This window comes from Drosophila navojoa, chromosome 2 (genome assembly GCF_054131105.1).
Source record: "Drosophila navojoa isolate 15081-1374.11 chromosome 2, UAZ_NAV_1.0, whole genome shotgun sequence".
NCBI lineage: Eukaryota > Metazoa > Arthropoda > Insecta > Diptera > Drosophilidae > Drosophila > Drosophila navojoa.
Genome location: NC_142890.1, coordinates 3,503,513 through 3,528,246, shown reverse-complemented (window position 1 = coordinate 3,528,246; position 24,734 = coordinate 3,503,513). Strand labels below are relative to the sequence as shown.

Below are 24,734 nucleotides of genomic sequence, written 5' to 3'. Positions count from 1 at the left end.
ATAAATAAAAAGTAAATCTCTAAAAAAAAACGGCGTAAACAATAATAATAGCCGTACAATGGCATTACAGCAGTTGCCCAAAAAAAGTAAAATAAAATGTAGAAAAAATTGCAATCAAGCATCTTAATGCGCTTAGCTCGCCTTTCCAGCCCAACCCGAAGTGTTTTGCTTTTGGGCTCACGTCTCGCTGATTGGACAGTTTTGATGGCTACCCCGTTGGCCAACACAAAAATTAAAAAAACAACAACAACAACAACAGCAACAAATAGTACAAAAATCGTAATAATGAAAACATTTGAAACTGTTTTGTTTTTTTCGGTCAATCGACAGATGAAAGTTGCGGGCTATTGTGCATGTTTCGTCATGGCATTTGACATTTATCCGTTGATTACCTCAGATTCCCAGCCCACATGTTTGAGTTATGTATCACAGCCGTTGGCCAGACAGCGCCTTCAATTTGTATGATTTAACAGGCTTAGCGGAAGAGCTTACAGTTGCTTAAGTTGGCCAGAGCAAAGAATATATACCAATATACTTGTTGGCCATGTAAAAAGGAGTATATTGGTTTTGTGCAAGGTTTGCCTAGAGGTGAACGGACGTTTATTTTTGTGCCCATTCGTCTGTCTATAAGTCTGTCATTCGTCCATTTGCTTGTCCCCTAATCCATTTGTCTATTCGTCCGTATGCCAGTTCGTCCGTCTCTCTATTGATGCGTCTATCCGTCCATCTATATGCCTATCTAGTCGTGCGTCTATCCATCCGACTGTCCATTCATCCATCTGCTCCTCTATCAGTGCAAGTATCTGTCCTTGTATTCGTCCGTCTGTACATATGCCTATTCGTGCGTCTATCTCGTCCGTCCGCATCATTCGCATGAGCGCAAACCATTTTGCCTCTAGATAGATATTTAAAATTTGGAGTATATACTGATTGCTAACGTCATCTTAGATGTTCAGATCGTTGCGATGGGTATGGAAAAGTAGACCCAACTCCTTACCGTTGTTCTTCTTTTCATTCGTCTTATAAGAAATATGGTAATCAAATAAAGAATAGTTTTAAACAAAAGCTAATTTCAACTAATAGCCATAGATACCCTCTAGCAAAAGTTAATACAGCTAGGCAATGAAGGAGAAGGAGACATGGGTTCAATTAGGCTGTCATAGACTGAAGCAGATAACAGAGCACGAACGGCCTGATCAAAATTTTAATACAACTAACAGTGAAGAAAAACTCTATAATTGCATTTGAAACTTAACTAAGTCTGAACATCTCATTCCTCTCTGGTAGAGTGCACACTTAGGGTCCCATAATCAAATTGCCAAACACTTAAATATCAATCAAGTTGGGCAGCCGTCACTCAACACATTAATTAAACACAACAAAAAGCTGCATGGCAGGCCCGGCATGAGATGTCGAGTCTATTTACAGCTCTGCGACGTGCCAAGAAATTTAATTAGCAAAAAAATTTGGACAGCAAAGTTTTGGGTCTTCGCAGCGCTTCTCAACGCATCAAAATCAGAATCAGTCTCAGATTTTTCAGCTCACATTTGCCCAATTCTCAGTCATTTGTCAGTCTGACCTCTGTCTCTCCCTGTCTCTCCCTTTCTCTCTCTCTCGCTCTAGTGTCAGTCTCGCGTATTTCGGGCGCACTTTTAATGAATTACAACATGCAGCAAATGAACTTATTTTTTATGTAAGCGCCAGACGCGGCATTTAGCTTTATGGCTGGACCCAATGGCCAACAGTGAGCATAAACGTAAACATAACCGTAACCGTAAACGTAAACCCAAAACGTAACCGGTTCACGTGACCGCGCTAAAAGTCAAAGTGTCAAATAGCTGATGCGATCTGCTGCCGTTGCTGCTGTTGCAGCTGCTGACAATAAAGCGGCTGCCAAAAGTTAAATCTGAAACAAATTTATCTTAATGTAGCAAAGAGCCGGCCAGACATTCCACAGAGCGTGTTAGCCAGGCCTTGCCACCGGGCGTTGCATGATTGTAATTTCATTAAACACAATTTGCCACACTTAACTCTTAAATTCGTCTCAGCTATGAGCAGCTATGCCAAGCCGTTGCAAGCTGTCAATTGCTATTGATGGGTATTTATACAATAGTTCAACCTCATTGTATTTACGTGCGGGCCACAGTTGCTCAGGCAACAGCCGTAGCTGTATCTATATGTATGTGTGTGTGCCTGTACAATGAGGCGTATGGTTAATATTGGCATGGCGCACGCAACGGTAAATGCAGCGCAAGGCACAGCCAAGGATTCGTTTATCACACGCGTGCCATGGCAGTCAATGCGAACTCTATCAAAATTTTAACAGCTAATTAAATACATAAACTCATGAATGTCGTCATGGAATGTGATTCAGTGTACATTATGCTGAAATAGAGTGAAAGGGAAAATAAATAATAAAGTGGATTTCCCTATCAAAAATATCTTCTTGATACTTCAGTTGAACAAAATTGGAATACAGTTGTATGTTTAACAGAAATTTATATAAGAGTTGCCTAGGTTACGTATACGAATAGACATACGATTTTACTGCTCTATCTATTGATTCCTACAATCTCAGAACTCTCTGAGCAACACAGCTCTAGAGACTAGATTCAAACCTGCTCGCTGAGCGACTTTTTGTCTCCACAATCATCACATCTTCTCTACAATGATTCTTCCCTTTGCTGAACTGATTCAAAGACGTTTGATTATAAAGAAAAATTCCTTATAAATATATTATGCCTGAGACGAGTCACTTTGAAGGAAACAATATATGTAGATACTTATAAATAACAAACAAGAAAAAAATTCACTATATTTGTTGTACACATATAGATTACAACTTTTCCACTCAAAAAGAATATGCTTCCAACTCATATAAGATACAATTTAATGTACCATATTCAAACATATATGTATGAAGCATATGCTCTTAATAAATATATGGATTTCTTCAGCTGGCTCTTACATAATCATCATATATGTATAATACTCTTTGTTAGCCCGCTTAATGTGAGCAGTGTAATAATCTGCTCAAATTACAAATGAACTCTTGACTCTGGCAACATTTGGCTTTAGAGTTTTTATTCATCTGTTAACGTGGCCCATATGTTGCTGCTGCTGCCAAAAAGCAGTTAGCCACTTACATATGTAAATATGGCCACAATATTCGCCGGAATTATGCGATAAACATTTAGTGCGCCATTCGGGCCGCATCTGAATTCAATTGAATCTCGCATATGAATCGATTATTGTCGTTTAGCTTGCCACGCGCTTCGCCTGTGCTATTTCGGTGGCTGCCACATTCGGTTGCAACTGTAGCCAGCTGATTGGCAAATATGCTTTAACAGCCATGTCGTGCCAGGCCCGATACTCACACGCACACACACACACACACACACGTGTAATGTGCCCCACATGATGAGCACATCATAAAACTGAACTGAACTGAATGGAGCAGAGCTGAAACGAGCTGTTATAGTCCGACGTGGCTTATTACATCATCTGCCATTTGGCCCGAAAGTTAGTGCACTTTGCAAAAATGGAAATTAGTTGAAGGCCAAAATTGGCCAAGAACACTTAAGTGTTCTATTAGCTAAAGCGAATTAGTGAGCAATAACGAGTTGACTGAGTGAGTGAAGGGACATTCATACTATTCAAACTTGATTGCAGCAAGCAGACGGAGGGTAAAACATTAAGGAAATGCCCAAATAACCTGAAACACGAATTTGCCTATGTAACTCTATTAAAGCTTAACAGAAGCTGTGACAAATTTAGTAACTGTGAAGCTTTGCCTGATCAAATTTGATAATCAAAATAGTTTTAGGTATTTTTAAAAGTGATAGTTCATTTTTTATGACAATCACGATCGATCAAACTTTTAATTAATATTTAAAATATTAATTTTTAATTTAAATTGTTAAACAAATAATAATAATAATCAAAATATAAATTAAAAATATTTTCAAATATATTTTGTAAGTCTGGAAAATTTTAAAAATATTTATATATAATATAATATAATATTTTCCGATAGATTTTGCCTAATGGAGAAGTTGAAAAAAAAAAAATAATAATAATAAAAATAATAATGATAATAATAATAATAATAATAATTATAATAATAATAATAATAATAATAATAATAATAATAATAATAATAATAATAATAATAATAATAATAATAATAATAATAATAATAATAATAATAATAATAATAATAATAATAATAATAATAATAATAATAATAATAATAATAATAATAATAATAATAATAATAATAATATTAAGAATTAAATGAGTATCCGTGAACATTAATGCAAAATTAGCATAGCAAACCTTGAAGTAAAAGACTTTAAAGGCCTTTAAATATTTTAAATTGGGCCAAAATATTGAAGGGCTTTGAACAAAATTACAAATATTTTAACTACATTTGTTTTTAAAGTAATTAATTTGGACCGAAGTGAAAAAAAAAACACAGCTGTTACTACAAAAAAAAAAAAAAAAACTTCTAGTGCAGCGTTAAAAGTAAAACAAATGGAAAACAGTCAGGATAAGAAAGATTTTGGCTTATTTATGCAAGTTCAAGGACTTGCAGATCTGAAACTTTTCTTTGAGTTGACAGTCTTCGAGGACCTCAACAACTACTTTGCGCTGAAAAGAATGCAGAGCACAGCAAAATCGAGGGCGATAATACGATTTAAGTTACAGGCTGTTAATCAAGCGCATCGAAGCTCGCATTGAAGCAGGGCAAAGGTCAGCAGAGTGGACTGCCCACTGCGCGAGGCAGTTAACCCAAGAACAGGTCAAATTCACGGCGCAACTTGGGCGTGCACCGTTTAACCATTTAACGGCTCGTCATTTTACGGAGTGCCGAGTATAAAGTCAGCCAACTACCCAATGAAATATCGCATTAAAATTGCTTTTATTGGCCAAAAGTTTCGCCGAAACAGAGACACTTTAGCAGCCACTAGTGGTCCGTGCTTGATTTAGTGTTTATTTAACTTTTATCAAGCCGACATCAGCTGCGCTTCGTACGACTCCTTTATGTGCTCATAATTAGAAGAGTCCATAGCTCCAGGCGAGCCACCCATTTACCTCCCATTACATCAGACCACACGCTCCTGCTGCTGGGGGCAACTCTTTAAGCCACGTGTGGTGCGCAGTGGATTAAAGTTGTAGACGCTGCGGCTGATAAATTGGCCGTATGTCTGGCCTGTGCTTCCGTTGCGCATAAATCAGGTTAGGCGTTGACCCCGTTTTAATGGACGGACGCCATGCTGCCACACACGTGTAGCCGGCCGCACAGACATTGTGGCCACAATCTGAAGTTGCCTCGTAAATGCTGTGCAAAGACAAAGGGGCTGTGGCTGTGGCGGTGAGGCGGCGGGGCGGTGGGTGCATGAACTTTGAACCACAGCTAATGTCAAAGCATCCTTTGAGTCGAGGCAGCCGGAGCTTCGTTCATCCTCAACATAAAAAGTACGGGTTTCATTGCCGCCCACTCTAATTCCCTCTCTTCTGCTCTTCCCTTACAGATGATTAAAATGATGCTGACGGTTGTAATTGTATTCACAAGCTGCTGGCTGCCCTTCAACATACTACAGGTGGGTACACTGTGGTGGTTTCTCTGACAGCAAATTAGCCGTAAGGCCAACAAATCTAAGTTAAATTGCCTGAATCTGAATCTCTCTCTATTCTCTCTCTCACTTACTGTTGCAGCTTATGCTTAACGATGAGGAATTCGCCAACTGGAAACCATTGCCGTACGTCTGGTTCGCCTTCCACTGGCTGGCCATGTCGCACAGCTGCTACAATCCCATCATCTATTGCTATATGAACGCCCGCTTCCGCGGCGGCTTCCTACAGATCATGTACCGCGTGCCGGGACTGCGGCGCTGCTGCTGCCTGCACCGCTATCTGCGCAGTCGCGGCGAGCGCAGCTATGAAGCTACCGGTGAGATGACCTTCAAATACAATCGCCGAAATGGCGATGGTCTAGTAAGGAAACCTAAAATACGCATTAGGTGCCACCTCCCTTCTCTAATTCTCTACAACTCTAATTATTTCTATACAAATCTATTTGTCTTGACGTTAATATGTCGCAAAAAAACAAAAGAAAATACAAAGAATTTTATTTATAAATTGTACTTTGGCTAGCCAAAGTGGGTATATCCTTGTAGACAAAGTGGAACTATAGCTTGAACTGGGCTTGTATTAGAAGAGCTCTAAGCTGATAAGGCTAGCTTGCTTTGCCTTATAAAGAACAAATTTCCTTATCAAGAGATAAGAATCTTTTTATTTACACGAACCTATTATCGATTGACTCTTTGTATCTGCCCAAGTCCGAAGTTATCGAGATTTTGTTTCTATATCTTTAATTAACATATAATACTATAATATTTAAAATCACCTTACATAAAAGGCAAACTTTGTATGCACGAGTTATCATATTATATTATATTGTATTTATTTTTTTCAAAGTTTATTTATATTTTTTTGCCTAAATGAAATATTATTATTATAAATTACATCAATTTGCGTTAGCTCAATGGATTATAGATCACAATAAAATACACTCAATATGTTCATTAATCACTTATCTTCGCTCTCTATTTTTACGCTCTCCTGCCACAACTCTATTATCGACTGCCCCATCTACAAGGCTATACAATAACAAGAACTCGGCATAGTTCGTTAGCTAGTTCCTGTTCTGAGTAGCTAGTTCCTTAACTTCTCCCTCTTCCCAGGCAAATCTTAAAGCATGTTGCACACTCTCAGCGCACAGAACGATCCATCAATTGCATGCGTAGGCACAGAACTAATGAAATTTCATAGCAAATTAATTTCAAATATTTTAACCAGACTTTCTTATAAATGTTTGCTAATTGCTGCTGTTGTTGTTGCTGTCTTTTGTGTCTTCCACGCCACTTAACAAAGGAACGGAAGATGCATTCCACCTACATCGTGTGAACACCTGCACCACCTACATCAGCACAAGGCGAAAGCTGCGCACCAATTCTATGCAAATGGTGAGCCGAACTCTCACAAATAATATATATAAAATAATATATATGTAATATATGTATCATATTCACACTTTTCAGAGCCAATTTTCATGTGCGGAGACCACAGTGTTGCGGTAGCTCCCGATGTCGCAGAGATGCCACAACCCCAGCTACAACTCCAGCTCCAGCCGCGCCGACCCGCTGCTTCGTTTCACCTGAATGGCGCCAGCTACCTGTGCTCCTCCACTCAGTTCTGAGCAAAGTCGCTAAACCAAAGATGTGCTGAATCTCCTCTGATAGATATCTAGTGCACACGTATCGAAAAACCAAAACCAAACGAAACTAGCTGAGTGTCTACATACTTATATGGCTAAGTGTATTCCTGCATAGATGTTAACTCAATGTAAATGTATAGAAATGTATATTACAAATAATCATAAATAAATGTGCATAGAAATTCCAGAGCAAGCAAACAAGAATTATTTAGGAAGAATAAAAAATAAATAATTAACAAGTAAAGGCTGCCTAAAAAATAAAAATGATATATACCTAAAAATAAAAAATAAAATGAAAATTATTAAAATTTATATAATAATTAAAATAAATTAACAATAAAGTATATAACAATTAATAGGAATAAATCATCCACTAGCTAGTCAATTTAACAGAGAGAGGTGAAATTTAATTTACTTCGGCGCACAAAAGTATGCAACATTTTCTAATAATGTCGCGATTCAGGCGCAAAATGTGTTGCCTGCTTTTGAGCGCAGCATTCATTATAGATTACGCATACGCAGCGTGGCTCGTAATTAAATTGCCGTAGCTGCCATTATACATTAACAGCATTTGTAACTGCATTAGAAAATTCCATTTATTGGCCTAATACCATTACCAAAAAACGCAAAAACGCATTAGCTGCATAATACACATAGAAATTGATGTAGAAAAATCACTCGACTGCTGTTCGTTGTCCATCACCAGATGCGACATTTGGGCTGATCCGGATTCATGGATGTGCCCCGCCGGCATTTGAATGTGCGCGCAAACTCCTCGGAGTTGGATAGAACGCCTTTGAGCCGCATCTGGCCCGGACAGTGCGAATCCTCGAGCGCATACCGCGATGCGGCTGGCGTATATGTCTCGCACCACAGATTGCCGAACGCTATGAAGAAGAGCTGGTCGTGCGTGTAGTGCTCCAGGCCGGGCAGTTTCAGGCGCTCGCGGCCCACCTCCTTCACATAGAGGCGATACGCCATATAGGCCTCCCGCATGCCGCCATTGTCCGCAATGTTCTCGCCCAGCGTCAGCTCGCCATCAATCTGAAAGCACGTCGAGATTTGTGTATTGATTAGGGGCGCTTCGTTGCCGCTGCCGCTGCCGTTGCCATGCTTACGTATTCCCCAATATCCGGCAGATAGTAACGACTGTACTGCTCCACGAAGCATTCGGTGCGATTGACGTACTCGTTGATTGTCTGATTCGACCACCACTCGACCATGTTGCCCTCCTTGTCGAAGCGCCGGCCGCTGTCGTCAAAGCCGTGCGTCAGCTCGTGGCCCAATATCGTACCAATCGAGCCGTAATTCAAGGCTCTAAGAAGGATGCGTTCGAACAAATGTAATTCAGTGGCTATCTTAAGGGATTAAAGCGCCAAGATTGAGTGCGGAATGGACAGCGGTCAGTGCGCGACTGCGAAGAGTGCGGAGAGTGCGTGGTGCAGGGAATGGAAACCAGTGCTTGATTAGGGGCGTAACTATTCCAACTTACTCGAGGCCAAGGTTGTAGAACGGATATTGCAGGATGGCAATGGGCACAGCTGCAATGGAAGACAATAAAGAGATTACCACTAATGAGACAATGCCTGACTGCTTCGGACCCCAAACTAGTTTATAAATGATGTTGTCCGACTAGATGGTATATAAATCGCTTATAAAGGTAATTAAAGTATATTATATTACGTTGCTTTACTGGCATATACCCTGTAACTAGCTTATAAAACAGTTCTCTGATATTGTTGGACTAGTGGGTATCCTATGAAAGTATGATATTGACAGACTGGTGAATACCCTGGAAGCAACTTTTAAATAATCTTTGAGTGTATTATGTGATATCTTTTGTATTTATTATATCTATTAATTCTATTATATCGCATAATGAAAAATAAAATTCTGAGTGTCAGACTAACAGATACTCTGGAATTAGCGTAACAAATTTTAATAGTGTCATCCTGCTGGTAAGAATTCTGTCATACTACTAGAAATGGAAGCTATAAGAGATATACCCTGTGCCTAGATGCAAAAATATGACTGACTGGCTGATATCCTTTAATTTTAAAAGATTGACTATACGATACGCCTATACGATTGTCTGACTGGAATAGATATCTTGTAACTGGATATAATAGCACTTGAGCTCTACTAAAGCTCATCATTCTACGTGTATACTTATAAGGAACCAAGTTGATAATATTGAACGCATTGCCAATGGACTAATTACAATATTCTCTCCTTGAATCATTACCATTCAAATGAAAGGCATAAATCAGAAATAAATCTACCATCGCCTGAAATCATAATCTATAATTTACATTGCTTTAATCTTCAATGTTATTAAAAAACACAATCTCCTGCCAGCTGACGCACGGATTTCCACACGTTCAATACATATAGTCTATGTAGTAACCACTTTTAATGAACGTAATGGATGCAATGAACTGATTAAAAGTGACCGCACGAATGCATTCAACTTACTAATGGCATTCGATTGAAACGTATGGAAAGCATTCACATTCGATGGCGCTGTCGCCCAGCCGATGGGCTCCGGCTGGTCCATGTTATTGATTTTGGCGAGCATTTGCCAGTGCACGAAGCCCATTAGATTCTCCAGATGGGTGCTCGCATTGACCTGGACGCCCTCGTAGTAGGCATTGAGGGCGGTCTCATTGGTCAGCCACGGGGGGAAGCCAATGAAGCTCTTCATTTCGGCCGACTTCTGCATTGTCTGCCGCTTGGTGGCCGCGTCCATCCAGCTGGTGGCGCGCACCAGTTTATCGAACGAGCGCCGTATATCGCTCAGCATGCGCTCGACGCGCGGCAAAGTGTGCACCGTGAAGCGCTCATCCGCCAGCACATAGCTCACGGCCATGCCAAAGAGCGTGTTCACGCCGTGGGCACAGTAGAGGGAGCGGGGAGTGCTGCCCTCGGTGCCGATGACGAATCGCATGTACTCGGCGTGCAGCAGCCGCATGTCGCTGGTCGTGTGCAGCACCAGCTCCTCGAGGGCGCTCAGCCACAAATAGGATTCGATGTGCATGGCGGGCGTTTCGTGCAGATATTCCACAACGTTCTGCAGATAGTATATGTCCGCCTGGCTGGTTATAACGGTCGTATTCTTGATGTCCATTGTGGATGCGTGCTTGGTGTCCGTCAGCATCAGCTGCATGTAGCGCAGCCAAATGGGCATCGTTTGGGGCGCAATGTTCTTATCCGTCTCATTCTGCAGCTTCACTAATGAGATGTATATGATATCCTCGACGGGATTACTGGATGGCTTCGTTATGTTCTCCGCCTCCTCCTTCAGCTGCAGAAGGGAATCTCATTAATGTAAAGTGTTTCGTGTGAGAGATGAGCCGGCTAACCTTATGAATTTTGCGTGCCACCTTGACGGCCTGCATCACCAGCTCCTTGATGCCCAGCGTGGCCTCCTCCTGATTGACTTCGGGGTCCACATAGAGCAAGTACTTCTCGATGACCTTGCGCACGTACATCACATAGGCGGACATGCCGGAGCTGGTCTGCTTGCTGGCCTCCTCCTCCTCCTCTTCCATGTCGTGCTCATCACTATCATCGCTCTCGTCCATATCGTGCATGTAAATGGTGCGTTTGTGAATCCTGCGCAGCATCTTGTGGGAGTCGTCATTGTTGCTGAAATTCAATTTGAGAGAGTGAATAGAACATCAACTTAGGGTCGAATCTCTGCCACCCACAAGGGAAACGCGGACTCCGTTTCGGGCGTGCCCAGTGCAATGCGATTGAGCGTTCGATTCAGGGGATCGGGAAACACATCGAAGCCCACTATAAGGTCCAGACTCAGGTGACGCTTGATGGCCACTATCGTGTCCAGCCAGTTGTAAGTGTAGTTTCTCGGCTCTGCGGCATATTTCGAGGCACTGCTCAGAGTTAGATTTAGAGCCGAGGGCAGCAGCAGCAGCTTGAACCGTTGCAGGTACTGCACAAGCGGCTCCAGATCGCGCTCGTCCAGCAGCTCCGTGTTCATGCAGCCGCGGTACACCGTCTTGGCCATGCCCACGGCAGCTGGCTCGGCGCTGCTGATGTTCGACTGCAGAAAGGAGCGAACCAAGCGCATTATATGCGCCTGCCGCTCGCGGAACCAATCGTTCGATGTGGCCGAGTCGGGACGCGGATGCTCGTCGGCCCAGCGGCCGCAGGTGAATTTGTAAAAGTCCTCGCAGGGATCAGTCTGTTCGTCCATGGCATAGATGAGGCTCGCCGCTGTGCGGATGCACTCCTTGCTCCGGCATATATGACTAGATTTCCTAACTGAAAATCATGAATGATTGAGCATCAAATGAAACGATTCATCACTGCTCATCGGCTCGGCTACTCACAAGTTACGCTTAAGACTATGATTGTTATGAGCAGAACGACTACGAGTGCTGCCAGCAGGCCCAGCACTACCTTGTGATAATATCTGCGACGAAATCTGCAAAAGTTGCGAAAATATGAAAATAAGTTCTTCTGTCTGTAGAGCTCCAGCTGTTCACCTACTTGGACTGCACGCCAATTAGATTGGAGTTGATGTTCTCGTAGGGCGCCTGCTTGCTCTGCGCGCTGTCCCCATGTCCGTTTTCGCTAAAGGCACGCACCGGCGCCAGTTGGCCAGACAAAAGATTTCGATTAGCTGGAATAGACGACCATTACGGGTTCATTAGTCATATGCATCGATTCCAATATAGTTTAGATCACATTTCTAGCCATTTCTAACCCTAGCGCTCATTTTGGTTTTCCTGAAAATTTATTAACTCTAATTAGTTTGCCGCTGTCTATTTAGATGTCCATCATTTGTCATGCTCTTTACCCATATATTGCTGTCTAATCTTGATCCATATTCGGCGTACCTCCGCCCCCCCTCCTAGGTGTTCAGGCTGTCAGGCGAGCTGGACTAGACGGAAAATTTTGTGCCATAATGCATTCACCTGTCACATTCAAATGCAATATGCATTAACAATGCACTGGTTCAATGCACTGCGAATGTTTTGCGTGTCCACCCACATTAAACTAATTTAAATCGCACCCAGATATGTTGATATAGCACACATGCATATCTAACACTATATATAGACATCTTTATAGATGGAAAAATACATTTTCCAGATTATTCTTTAAAATAATCTTGCTGATAATCTTAAATTGAGCGATTAATTTTTGCGAGCATTAAAGAGTTGTGTTTATATTAATAATATATATATATTTTTTTTTTGGGTAAAAAAATAAATAAAATAACATTAAATAAATGAAAGAAAAAAATTATTTTCTTAAATAAAAAAAAAATAATAATATATATTTAGATATAGCTCTGAATATAAAACTTAAAAATAAATATTTCTGTGAAAATTTATAATATATATTTTAAAGCTATCTCTTTAGTTTTTTTTATATATTTTTTTAAATTTATTTTAATTTTAATTTAAACTTTAATCAGATGAATAAATATTGAATATTAAAATAGTTCTTCGAAAATCAATTCAGTTGCAATAAACCCAAACTCGAGCAATTTTTGCATATGCAGTACCCAAATTGAATACCCCATATAAATGCTGTCACTAGTTACCTTATGCATATAATCCAAGTATTTAAAATTAGCTTGACAAAATTGTCTTAGTTTCTTTTGTCAACGTTTCTAGAAAACTAAAATTATTCTTTTGATATTTTTACAATGTCCCAAATTCTATCTTTATTTGGCTATGATACGTTTAACCTGGAAGTCAATATATACGCCATGGCCGAGGACGTATATGAGATAACAGACTTGATGAAAAGTGCCGAGACCCTAAAGAGATGGTTATTGAATCCGTGGGAAATGATAATGCACATTTGGGCTGCCTTTCTATCCATAGCCATAGTATTTTTCTTGATAAGCCTGGTTATGAATGAAAAAGCTAAATTGCGTAAGCAGAGTAGAAATCAAGAGGATGCAGACCCTGTGCCCGTGCACACAGAAGATGTTGTAAAGGAACAGAAAAACGAGCGTCAATCGGAGGAGGATGCGAAGACAATTCATCCCAGTGCAGATCCAGATCCAGCCAAGCCAGACAGTTAATCAGTGTAGATCTCTGGTCGAGGCAGTAGTTGGTAAACATTTTCTTATTATTTTAAGTAATCCCAGTCAGAGTGAATGAATAAAGCCCAGACTTCAGTGTTATAACTTGATATTATTTTTGATCAGATTCGTCATCCCATGAGTCAATCAATTTACTCCGAACATTGAATTCAACATTGCTGCGGTTGCTATTTACAACGCGGTTAGCTAATGATTCAATTAACTGATTGAAGTGATTAAGTGAAGAGCATTTAAATATATATACATAAATATAAAAGGAGGGTAAATTGAATGGTGAATATATTAACATTCGAATCAGTTCACTAATTTTTTCCTGAATACCTGAAGACAAGCAATGCGCATTATACGATTTTCATTGTATTGATTTCCTTTTGATTAATTTTATTGCTTATTTATTTTTTTTTTTTATTATTTTATTTATTTTGTTCATTATTTTTTTTTTTTATTTGCTTTTTGAATATTTGCTGAAATGAAACATAGCTCAGCATTATTTTATTTTAAGAAAATAGAAGAGAGTCCTTTAGAAAAACCAGCTTGAAAAAAAATATAGGTAAATAGAAAATATTCTAAGCCAAGGCAGAAAGTAAAGAGGGCGCTATCCTGATGTCTTAGTTTATATAACCGGTTTACCCATTTATCACTTTATTTAAATAATTTATTACATATTATATATATAAGTTGTTTATATCAAATATTTAGTTATTCATTCAATACATATGTACATATATACTAAAAAAAGCTATTTATATATTTATATATTATATATTATATATTATTAATATATTATACTATATTAATATTATATATTATATATGTGGTTAGTTATGGATTCATTTAATAGCCTATTCCTTTAATTTGGTTTTATACTTTTCTTAGTTGCCTTAATCGCTCTTTAGTCTACATACATAGATTACTCACCTGGTGTTTGCAGGCGCTGCTGCTGCTGCTGCTGCTGCAGAGTCTCATCGAAGTAGACATTGTGGCTGCCGGCGGTTGTCCAGATGCGGTTGCGTGTGTTGGGCGGTGCAGCATCCATATTGGAATGCGAAGCACACGTTCAGCGCTTAGTTGATCTTAAAACGTTTATTCATTTTTTCCGAGAGATTTTCACCTTTTTTTTTTATTATTACTCCTATTAGAATTTAATTATTTCTCTCTCGTCTGGCGTCGTGTTAGATTGCTAAGTGTTCTATTAATATGCGCTGGCTAACACTGAATGTGGTTCACATGGATGCGCACCACATGTTGCGCATACAAATGAAATCAATCCCACGTCGAGTTTGTATCGAATGCTTGCACGCATCCAATCAAATCCTCGAGTACTCGTTCAGCTCTGACCTATTCAGGCCGTTGCATAATTGTGCATAATGTAAAATTGAAAGGAAAAATGTGCCAGAGCCAAGGCATTGGCTAAATAGTTGTAGAATAAGAAGCACCACGGGCTGCCAACACCTGTACACGACTGAACTACCGACTGCCGGCGAATTGAAGCCGTGTTGGCGCCAGCCAAAGGTTTTTATAAGGCCAGCGCGACACAGCAACAAACAAATAACAAACAACAACAGCAACAGCAACAGCTATTCGACAATGGCAACAACAAATCAGGCAACCACCATTAACTCCTTTTGCCATGCAAATGTGCTGCGGCAATTACAAGCCAACAACAACTGACAACAGCAACAACAACAATAACAACAACTATGCGATTGTCTGACTGTCCAGCTCTGAATATAATATACTCGCAGGACATGTGAGGCATAAATGCTTCCGCATGCTATTGGCTGAGCCGGGCAGAGTATATGCATGAGCTACAACTACAACTCGAAGGCTGCAATGAAAGACAGGCGATATAGTAATATATGCATATAATATAATATAATATAATATAATATAATATAATATAATATAATATAATATAATATAATATAATATAATATAATATAATGTAATATAATATAACATAATATAATATAATATGAAGAATATATATGTATGTATCAACATATACAAATTATTTTTTAATATATGGTAAGTTAGAGGTCTTAAGTTTCGGCTGCAGACACAAGCAATTGCCTGTCATGGCAGTTGACTTAAGTCTTTGGCTTATCTATAGCCTGTTATAAATAACTCATGGCTCAATATTTAGCTAGAATTAGTTGGCTTAATCCGTAAACTTACGACTCTCGTTATTTCAAAACTATGATACATCAGAACGCTTGCCAGAGGCGTCAGCTAAGGTAGCAAAAGTCTCATTGGACAGCTAACAGAGCTTTTGCCTACAAAACGAAGCTTATCAAACAGCATATCAGGCACTTTTTCTACGCAGCAGCAATGTGTTGCGACTGTTTACATTTTATATATATATTTTTTTAATTTTTCCCATGGGAATTCGAGGCTTTATTTATTTTCTCTCAAAAAAAAAACAAATTCGATAATTCGTATTATTTTACGAGTCCCTCGAGTAATATAGAATTATCGAAATATAGCATTATTTGTGACTCAAATACTTAAATAAATGTAATATAAATATAAAATTCAATATATAAAAAAAACCACACTAAAAGATTTCAGCTAAAATAATTATTGTTAGTGTTAACAGCTTCGATAAATATATAAGGAATATACACAAACCAACCGGTCTAAGCTACCTTCCATTACATATATACTCATTTGCATACATTTGCATCACTTAGCAGAAAGGGTATTTCAAATTTGTTACTACATAAACTTGTACTTTTTCCAATAGTCTGCGGGTGCTTAGATTGGTGGGCGAGGGAGGGGATCGGTGAGCACAAATCAAAATAATGTCCAGGCCAAAGTTTCGTAATCTGGGGGGAAAAAGTCCATTAGAATTGTAGCTTTGGGGACGGCCAACTACATATAATTGATAAACGTATGTACTGTATGGGATATATGGCCAATATAGGTAAGCGCCATGATTAATGGACGGGCATTGCCCCAATGCCTATTTTAGCTGGCCTTCAAACGCAAAATAATAATAATTAAAAGCCAACTTCTATACATACATACACACTAATATACACTTACATACACATACATAGATATAGGCCTATAATACTGAACGATATTTAGTCAAGGCATTCGCATGGGCTCGACCTAACTTTGACATACTTTGTGGGCTATATAGTGCGCCTGGAATCAATAAATATTATCGATTTGCGGCGCGCGCCAGGCAACAGACAGGCAACAGCTAACAAACAGCAAACGATATAAATGCAGTCGACAGACAAAACGCGCATACGCCCCATGTGCCAGCCCAATGAATGGCTTTCGCTCTGTGTGTGTGTGTGCGCGGGTGTGTGTATCTCTGTGTGTGTGTGTGTATTTACCACACATCAGCTGTAATTAGTTTACACAGCGTGCGCACAGAATTATTATTAATAAGCAAATGCATGTTTACATGCTGCACCCCATTGGCCACTGGCCATTGGCCATTGGCCATTTGCCTTGTTGGCCACAAAGAAAAATGTACTTTTGACATGGCTTTCACGTCGTTTGAAATGCGAGTTCAAAGAACTTTACTTTAACTTACATTATGCCCACAGGCACATAGACACACATATTTAGAAGCACATGTTAAATATTCTGCTTAGTTTGATTTGAAAGAGAGTATATAGGCTTTCTGAAGCCATGATTCAAGCTGGAAAAATTGACTTGATAAGCTATAGCCTGCTTGATAAGTAGACTCAATATGTAGCAGCAGCTTCAGCGATATCTTATGTCAATCTATGTCAAATGTAAAGGAAATTTCAGTTATTTAATATTTTAAATATTTTAATATTATACATATTTTTAATTTTTATTTGTATTTATTTATATAAAAAAAAAAACTCCATACAACGTTTGAAAGTCATTGACCTAACCCACAAATATGTATATATATAATATTGCCGCACAGGTTCTACACTACAAAATATCAATAAAAATTGAATATATAAACAAAATCTATCCTATGATCTAATTTCAAGTACGATATTTTTAAATAGCCCAGACTAAATACTCAAGCATGAACTCTCGTCAAGTGTGAAAGCGACTTAATAGGTCCTCTAAGTAATTAATAAAAAATGTCATTGCTTAGCTACAACGCACAAAGGACTGCAGTCGATAAGAATGCAAAAACGCCTTGAAATGGGACACAAATGCAAATATGTGTTCATATCACATTAATGTCAAATGTGACCTTTACTTGGAAAGGTAGTAACAACACTTATATATATAGAGTCTATATGCAGCCATGATTTCTACCAACAAAACTTTACGATTTATTAAGGTACTACCATAATTTCAACTGCTGCTGAAATATAATTATACAAAGTAATATAACATTTTCTTTCACTCTAATCAGCTCGAATCAAATGACAATTTGTTAAAAACTATTTAGATATATAGATCCTATATCTGTTTATCGACAACTCATCCTCTTTCAATGCCCACAATTTGTTTCTCTTCAGGATCAAATAATTACAGAGTATTGCGCAATCAGTTGCTTGAACAATTTATTTTGTGCACGACATTTTAACAAAGCTTTTATAGTTGCTATGTTTTTAAAATTTTTTTTAACTTAAACTAAATACATGCATACTATACTAGACTTTACATGAAAATTAAGTAGAAAACATTAATTATATTTTTATTTTTTCTAATTTTTTTTTTTCCTTCTTTTTATGAGCATAAACGCAGCGTCAGTATTTGCAGAATTTGTTGTAAATGCTAAACAATTAATTTTTACATTTATGGCTGTTCGATGAGTGTTTCGCATTTAGCATTAGCATTAGTAATAATATCAAATATCTAGATTATTCATACTTAAATATTAAAATGCGTTTTATGTGCATATAAAACAGCTAGTCTACGAAGTATACAAAAGAGAATCCAAATAAAAATAAACAATAAAAAAGACCCTAGACAGTTTGGCCTGCCATTCTGTGGTTGGTGAAACGTGTCGCTGTGGAGTAAAAAAATAAAAGGAAGAAAATAATGATTTAATAAACTTTAATAATATATATAATTATGACAGAGACGTATACGCATATGTTGAGGGTGTTAATAAGTTTTATAACCTAAACTTAAATAAAATTCAAATTTAATGAGGAACAAAAAATTGCAAGCGACGTGAAATATTTTTGAATACTTCAGCTATCATATAGATATCATTAGATTCATTTCTCACTCATTCAACTGCAATACTTGATGACGATTCTAGGCTAAAAACTCTATAGCCAACCTCTTGATTTACCTCTTCAAAACTAAATTTTTTTAAATTCAATATATGGAGTATGAACCTGGGAGCTCCTCATACACCAAATACAGCTAAGCAATATCATATTTAAATATTTTTAAATATACATCAATATTTTTTTTTTAATTATACATACATGAATATTTTGGGACTCTAAAATACATTTATCTAGAAAAAGGATAAATAAATGATCCAAGTGCAATATTTAGCAATCGATGCACAGGATAAGATTATATAAGACAAGAGTATATTTTGTAGAATAGTATATAAAATAAAAACTAAAAAATAAATGAGCTCAAAGTATGTATTTAGTACATTAAATTTGAATTCCCTTGTACATAGACTTACCCTAAAACCTATAAATACTTTTCATCTGAGACTAATTCGAATACTCTACGTAGTTGGCTTTGAATCGAACATACCCGTATTGTTTGAAGTGTACAAAGCTAGTTTTAGTCAGCGTAAATATTCGTAATGAATAAGAGCAAACAATTACAAATTTTGGAAAAATCGGGAAAAAATCGTCGAAAACTGTATACAATTTGAATTTTCGTTTCCGATCTGTATGATCGGTGTCCGTTTTTCTGTTTTCTACTAAGTGTATAAATACATCATATTATCAAACTAATTGAAACCAAGTACAACACATTCCATACAATGGATGGTATGATGGGAAATCTGAGCGGACGATTCAAGCAGCTGCAGAATGTGGAGGGGAAGCGCATGGCCATTAAGCTGCTCGGATTCTATGCGATGGGCTGGACGCTGCGCAAGCTTATCAAATGAGTGGATCTATGTCACTAATCACGTTTCTAAATTTCGTGTGTTATGAAACAATAATAATAATGCTTACATCAAAATCACATGTGCAGAAATTGGCATGGTTTGCTTGTTATTATATCATATATATGTATATTTATATGTAATATCGGGCTCTTTGCGTTGGTAGTCTTGTTTAGGGTTGGCTCTCCACGGAGTATTTGCTCTTGATCACACACTTGCAGCAGGAGGGTATCTTGAAGGGCTCGTTGGCCACCTCCGGCTGCCCGCTGCTGGCATTGTTGATCGTGGCCAAGTGCCGTATCACATAGTGCTGCTTGCACACGGGCACATAGTTGTTGGGAAAACTATCCAGAAATTGACAGGTCTCGCCCTCGTGACTGCAAAGTGAACAAAAGTATTTATAGAGCTATATATTTTGTTCAATAATTTCTCAGTTCTACTCACTCGCACTCCTCGATAAGTATGCCCTGCTTGAACTCATCCGTATTGACTATGTACTGCCACGTCAGATCCAATTTCTGGCCGTACTTTGGATAGAGGTACCTCTGGTGGCTGTTGCACAGGTACATCTCATCGTCGTTTATCCGCAGACCGAAATCCGTTGGCTGCGGCTCATCGACGAAGAAATTGGCAAAACGGCGCGAGAGAACATCTTTCAGGCGGGAAATATCCGGATAATTGTTGACCTTGGTACAGAAGGAGCGACTCTGATTGAAGCCGTCCATGCACAGATCGCCCGTTTCCACGGGCGGCGTCGGCCGCGTGGGTCGATACTTATCTATGGAGTCGGGAAACACGATAACTGGACGTTAGGCAAGCGCCAAGGGAGTTGAACGTGTTGTGTGAGCATGATATCGATTTAGTATTTGTTAATTGTATTATTGTATTAGAGAAGTGTTCATTTTCATTTTTGTAGGTAGACTCATCTAAGGGTAGGTAATTAAAACATACATCAATGCACTGTTCACAAGTGTTTTGCGGAGTATATGGGTTTTAAGGGTAATATTGATTAAATCATAAATGAAATGTCTAGGGAGTGGGATAGTCTACCTTTAGGGCATTAGTTAACGGACTTGCTGAGCATCGAGAGACTCATTAAATGTCTTGTGAAGTTTTTGATCTCTCGAAAGCCCTTGCTCTTTAAGAAGACTTAGATAATCTATAAGTTTAAGCGTTAGGCATTCTTTGTTTATAGAGTCTAAAGAAGCTTGTTGTTTGTCTATAATGACAATAGTCTTCCCTTTGAAATCTTTAAATATCCTCTGCTAAATGTCTATAGAGTCTAACAAATTCTGACAGATCTTCAGCAAGATTCAAATCTCTACCCCTTTAGTAGTCTTTAAGTACCCTGTGCATAGAGTGATTCTATATATAAGTTGGAACATTAACTAAATCTTATTTACTGTAACAAAATCTAATCTAATTAGTCTAAATCTAATCAGAATCTCGGAGCTTGTCACAAATTGAGTTTCACATGTGATATTCCCTAATATATTCCTCTGCTTATAGTTTTGAGGTTTGCCTTATGGCACACCTGTGAACAGTGTATTAGACAGTCGCTGATAGCCGACTGTGGATCATTACACATAGACCACTTACCATCCGAGATGGGACGACGCGGCTGCTGTGGCTGCTGCGTTGGCTGCTCCTGCTGCGTCGGCTGCTGCTGTACGGTGGGCTGTAAAGAGACGATTGGTTCATTAAAGACGAGATTCAGCTTGCCATCCGGTGAGCGCTGCACTTTGAAGGACTGTTGCTGATGATTCAGGCTTTGATATTGATGATAGTGCTTGGGCTTGGCCTGAGACGTGGATTGAGACTGAGTTTCACTTTGATTTTGAGTTTGAATCTGAGTTGGGGTGTGAGTGCTGGTTGTGGTGGATGGCCAGGACTCGGCTGTGGATATGGGCATGAGAGATGCATCATCGTTCATGGCCGTCGTCTGTGTGTGTAAATTTTGCATTAGTTTCTCTTCTCTTATTCTTATTGATTTTCGTTTTCTTTATCTTTTCGTTTTGCTTGTTTGCTAGTTTCAAAGCCAAATCAAAGAACGAACGAAGCACACACAAACACAGAGTGGGGGTTGTTAGTAGGTGGACGGATGAATGATTGGATGTGGATGATTGTGGACTATGTGTGGGGGCATTGGCTGTCATGGTGGTCACCCCTCTCACTTACATTGAAAAGCATCACACCATGGCCATCGTGCACTTTGAATATGGAACGAACGCGCTCGTCAATATCCTCGGCGGGCAGCTGCAGCGAAAGTGTCGAAACGAAAAAGTTGGGAAACGCATAAATTTTTGCAATTTATCAACAAAACCAACAAAATCCCAATGAACAGTAAACAGAAAGAAGAAGAAGAAGAAGAAGAGAGAAAAAAGAACATTCAACATAATTATTTAAGCATTTAGAACATTCAGGACAAAGCACAACTTGGCACACCTCCACCTCATTGTTCTCCCGTTGCGGCTCCTCCGGCTGATCCTTGGAGGCCTTGTTCAGTAGATGATGCGAGACAAAGGACGTCATATCCACGGAGCTGCTGTTCGATTCTAGAGCTACTGCAGCAGCTGCCTCGCTGCGTCGCTTCGATATTTCGCTATTGATACAAACTATCTGAAAGATATATGTGGAACATTTTGTTGTTGTTTTTTTTTTTTTGTCTTGGTTTGCGATTCGATAGTAACATAATCCACTGTACAGCGGGTAGAGAAGGCGCGCGCGTATAAGATAGGGTATTAAATAGCGATGATTGTCGCGACGAGCTGCTAATCGTTTCCCAAACAATATTTCGTTTGGCAATGACAACTGCCATCCGCCGAGCCGCGCTTGTGTAATCACCAAGTGTGTGTGTGTGTGTGTGTGTGTGTGTGTGTGAATGTGTGTATTACTATGAGCATGGCTTATGATATATGTACATATGATGTTATATATAGAGAGAGGGATATAGCAAGCATATTGAAAGAGAGCAGGGGCAGCACTACTTATAATAGTACTTAATCCAAAATTTCATATTTGTATGCATACTCATACGTTTCTATTACCGTACTCATATACATACCCTATACATAGGTTATTTTAGTTTTGTTTATGATTATGCTGGACCTAGGTGAATCTCATATAACTGTATGGTTTTCTAGTTTCCAAATTAGCATACCGATTACGTATACCCAAAGGGTTATAGCTGTCTGTCTGTCTAGTAGATCAACTTGATTTCTATCGAGCTATAAATTAGTTAAATTTTTATAGAGTTGCTTTACTAAGTTATTTTTTATTTTCAAGCTACTCTAAAGATAAGGTTTTTACATTTCGTGAATCTTGAAAAGCGACTACTCGATCTAGAGTATTATTAAGTAGTCTTATATATGTATGAATAATTTCATTTTTACTCAGTTCACTTTATTTAATTCGTTAAGCTCATTTAACACTCGCTCGATTTGCTATAAGCTTCTAATGTAATTACAATTTTTCAGCTATACAAAATGACTTCAAGTAATAACAATAATCTGAAAAGAGATACTCACACTATTGAAAAACATATGTTTTTAAGAGACGCAGCTCACGTTCACGTATTTGGTTATTTATTCAATTTGAGTTGGAGCTCAAATTGCTCAAAAATCAGACACATTCCCCTTTAGCCTCCGTTAGAGATAAGATTGTTAATTATAGCCTATAAATTGTCTCTGCTTAGATTTTTACTTTTCTTTTGTTATTAGAATCGTCAATAATTAAAGTGAACTCGAGTTTTTAATAATTGAACTCGAGTTTATCAGATTTCTGTTAATTTTTACTGCCTTCTAGACATTGTATGATCTATAGATGTTTAATTAACAGCCCTTTGGCTCGAGCGCGAACTGATATACTACGTAAGCTTGAGCAGTTCCCAGACTCATATCAATTTTGCTAAGCGTTAGGTTTCCAGTTGAAATATGATTCCCTGCATACATCAATATACAAATCGTGTGCTGTCTGTCGGATATGGGAAATGTTAGAGCAAGTCGCATATTGAACAGGCATTTAGAGGTATTTAGAGAGTTGTTTGAAAAAACAACTTAAATACCCTGCAAAATGAAATGCAATGATGGGATTGTTATATACACCAAATGATAATGATAATAATAATGATTGAATATTATTAGAAATGTGAACCAATAGCAGAAATATTAATTATTTTTAATTTTCATTTAAGTTTTGGCAAAAGCATCAAGCATAAAAATTAGGATAATTTTTATAAAACAACTCAAAACTTACCGTTGCGAAGAGAGCGAAGAGCAGCATCATAATTGCGATCATTTTCCACCACATTGGATGCATTTTTATTATAATTTATTTTTAAGATTTTTTTTAAATAATTAAGTAATTTTTGGTGTTTTCTTTTTATTCTATATATACAAAAAATTTAAACTTGTTTACAGGGTAACTGCGAGTCGATGCTTTGTTTTAATATATTTGTTTTCTTTATGCGCTTTATATAGTATATTTAATAAACAAACTGGCACGACTAAAATTATTGCCGGGTTTTATTTGCCCGCTGTTGTTGTTGTTTTTGTTTTGACTGTTTTTTTTTTTTCTTTCTGCTTCTTCTTTTATATTATTGTAGTTGGTGTCGAAGCTGCTGTTGCTTGTATTAGTTGTTGTCAGTCGCCTCTTTGCGCAGTGTCGTTTATTCCGCTTTGTTTGTTTCCTTTGCACAGTGTCTGCCAACAGCCAGCGACGCACTTGACGCTTGCTCGCTCTGCTTTTCACTATATCACCTGTCGATGCGACTGATTTTATTTATAGATTTAATTTTATTTTATTTTCTTCTTCAATCTGCTGTTGCGCCGTGCTTGACCTTGCCTAAAATGAAGCCCTGCTGTTGTGATGCAAGCGCTTTTAAGCAGACGTTTCGTCTGCTCCGCTCTGCTCTGCGCGCACGCTTAGTTCGTGTATTTTCCCAAAGGGGAAGTATTCTTGTGTAATTCGTGTGGGAGAAGCGCGTCTTTGATATTTATCACTACTTCACTTCAGCTGCGACGCGTTCGAGCGAGGTAGAGAGGCGGAGAAGCAGAGAGAGAGTGAGAACGATAGCACACGACTAACTAACTAACAAGCCAGCACATACGCTTATCGTCGCGCGCGACAAGAAAGCAACTGAACGACAAGTCGAAAGTCTTGGCAATGCACAAGCTTTATGCAAAGCTTAGCGCAAGCGTTCGTGAGAGGGAGTGAAAGAGCGATAGAGTAAGAGAGTGCTGAACGAAGAGAGCGATCGGCCGGCAGCGGATTACAGCTGTTTTTGTGGCTTTGTGTTATGCTTACAGCGGAACGCTCTCATGTAA

The 24,734-nt window shown here is 38.4% G+C and overlaps 4 protein-coding genes across 13 annotated transcripts in view; 2 read left to right on the top strand and 2 right to left on the bottom strand.

Annotated features, from left to right (window-relative positions):
- Positions 1-7,469, top strand: part of RYa-R (RYamide receptor) — an 83,689-nt gene extending 76,220 nt beyond the window's left edge. Inside the window, exons 5-8 of one of the 4 annotated variants that reach the window (XR_016196564.1) lie at positions 5,538-5,606; positions 5,722-6,000; positions 6,940-7,031; positions 7,107-7,469. Coding sequence is in view for 3 of the 4 variants with exons in the window: in XM_089258371.1 (XP_089114497.1) it covers positions 5,538-5,606; positions 5,722-6,026; positions 6,940-7,031; positions 7,107-7,264 (624 nt within the window). In the remaining variant the exon portion in view is untranslated. Of the gene's footprint in view, positions 1-5,537; positions 5,607-5,721; positions 6,213-6,939; positions 7,032-7,106 lie in introns of those variants that run through there. The other 3 variants (XM_089258378.1, XM_089258371.1, XM_089258376.1) reach the window with 3 other exon arrangements.
- A 393-nt stretch (positions 7,470-7,862) lies between these two features.
- On the bottom strand, positions 7,863-15,075 carry Nep5 (M13 family metallopeptidase neprilysin 5). Its single transcript, XM_018111440.3, has 9 exons — positions 14,286-15,075; positions 11,795-11,927; positions 11,635-11,729; positions 10,993-11,566; positions 10,645-10,930; positions 9,758-10,586; positions 8,775-8,823; positions 8,401-8,599; positions 7,863-8,326 (listed from the first exon to the last, which is right to left on the bottom strand). The coding sequence occupies exons 1-9, from the start codon at positions 14,401-14,403 to the stop codon at positions 7,982-7,984; spliced, it is 2,628 nt and encodes an 875-aa protein (XP_017966929.1). The 5' UTR covers positions 14,404-15,075; the 3' UTR covers positions 7,863-7,981.
- A 2,972-nt stretch (positions 15,076-18,047) lies between these two features.
- spz (Spaetzle domain-containing protein) lies at positions 18,048-24,567 on the bottom strand. 7 transcript variants are annotated; one of them, XR_016197019.1, is made up of 8 exons: positions 23,665-24,567; positions 21,856-22,029; positions 21,589-21,666; positions 21,152-21,352; positions 21,010-21,088; positions 19,855-20,212; positions 19,481-19,787; positions 18,048-18,333 (listed from the first exon to the last, which is right to left on the bottom strand). XR_016197019.1 is itself a non-coding variant. In XM_089261731.1 (6 exons), exons 1-6 carry the CDS (start codon positions 23,725-23,727, stop codon positions 19,583-19,585), a joined length of 1,221 nt encoding a protein of 406 aa, XP_089117857.1. In that variant the 5' UTR covers positions 23,728-24,567; the 3' UTR covers positions 19,135-19,582. The 7 variants fall into 7 exon arrangements, 1 of the variants encoding a protein (XP_089117857.1); XR_016197020.1 differs by having other exon boundaries at positions 19,855-20,188; XR_016197015.1 differs by having other exon boundaries at positions 21,010-21,352.
- LOC108657826 (uncharacterized) lies at positions 19,285-19,490 on the top strand. The gene has a single exon (XM_018110477.3). It carries the CDS (start codon positions 19,285-19,287, stop codon positions 19,411-19,413), a length of 129 nt encoding a protein of 42 aa, XP_017965966.1. The 3' UTR covers positions 19,414-19,490.
- Positions 24,568-24,734: the final 167 nt, after the last annotated feature.

Coding starts and splice junctions, on each gene's coding strand:
- spz (XM_089261731.1), bottom strand. CDS start 23,727: ATGCATCCAATGTGGTGGAAAATGATCGCAATTATGATGCTGCTCTTC. Junction 22,030..23,664: donor TCTTCGCTCTCTTCGCAACG/GTAAGTTTTGAG, acceptor TATATCTTTCAG/ATAGTTTGTATCAATAGCGA. Junction 20,213..21,009: donor GCGTCGTCCCATCTCGGATG/GTAAGTGGTCTA, acceptor CCTAACGTCCAG/TTATCGTGTTTCCCGACTCC.
- LOC108657826 (XM_018110477.3), top strand. CDS start 19,285: ATGGATGGTATGATGGGAAATCTGAGCGGACGATTCAAGCAGCTGCAG.
- Nep5 (XM_018111440.3), bottom strand. CDS start 14,403: ATGGATGCTGCACCGCCCAACACACGCAACCGCATCTGGACAACCGCC. Junction 11,928..14,285: donor GCAGCGCCTGCAAACACCAG/GTGAGTAATCTA, acceptor CGTCTATTCCAG/CTAATCGAAATCTTTTGTCT. Junction 8,824..9,757: donor GTTTCAATCGAATGCCATTA/GTAAGTTGAATG, acceptor CTTCCATTGCAG/CTGTGCCCATTGCCATCCTG.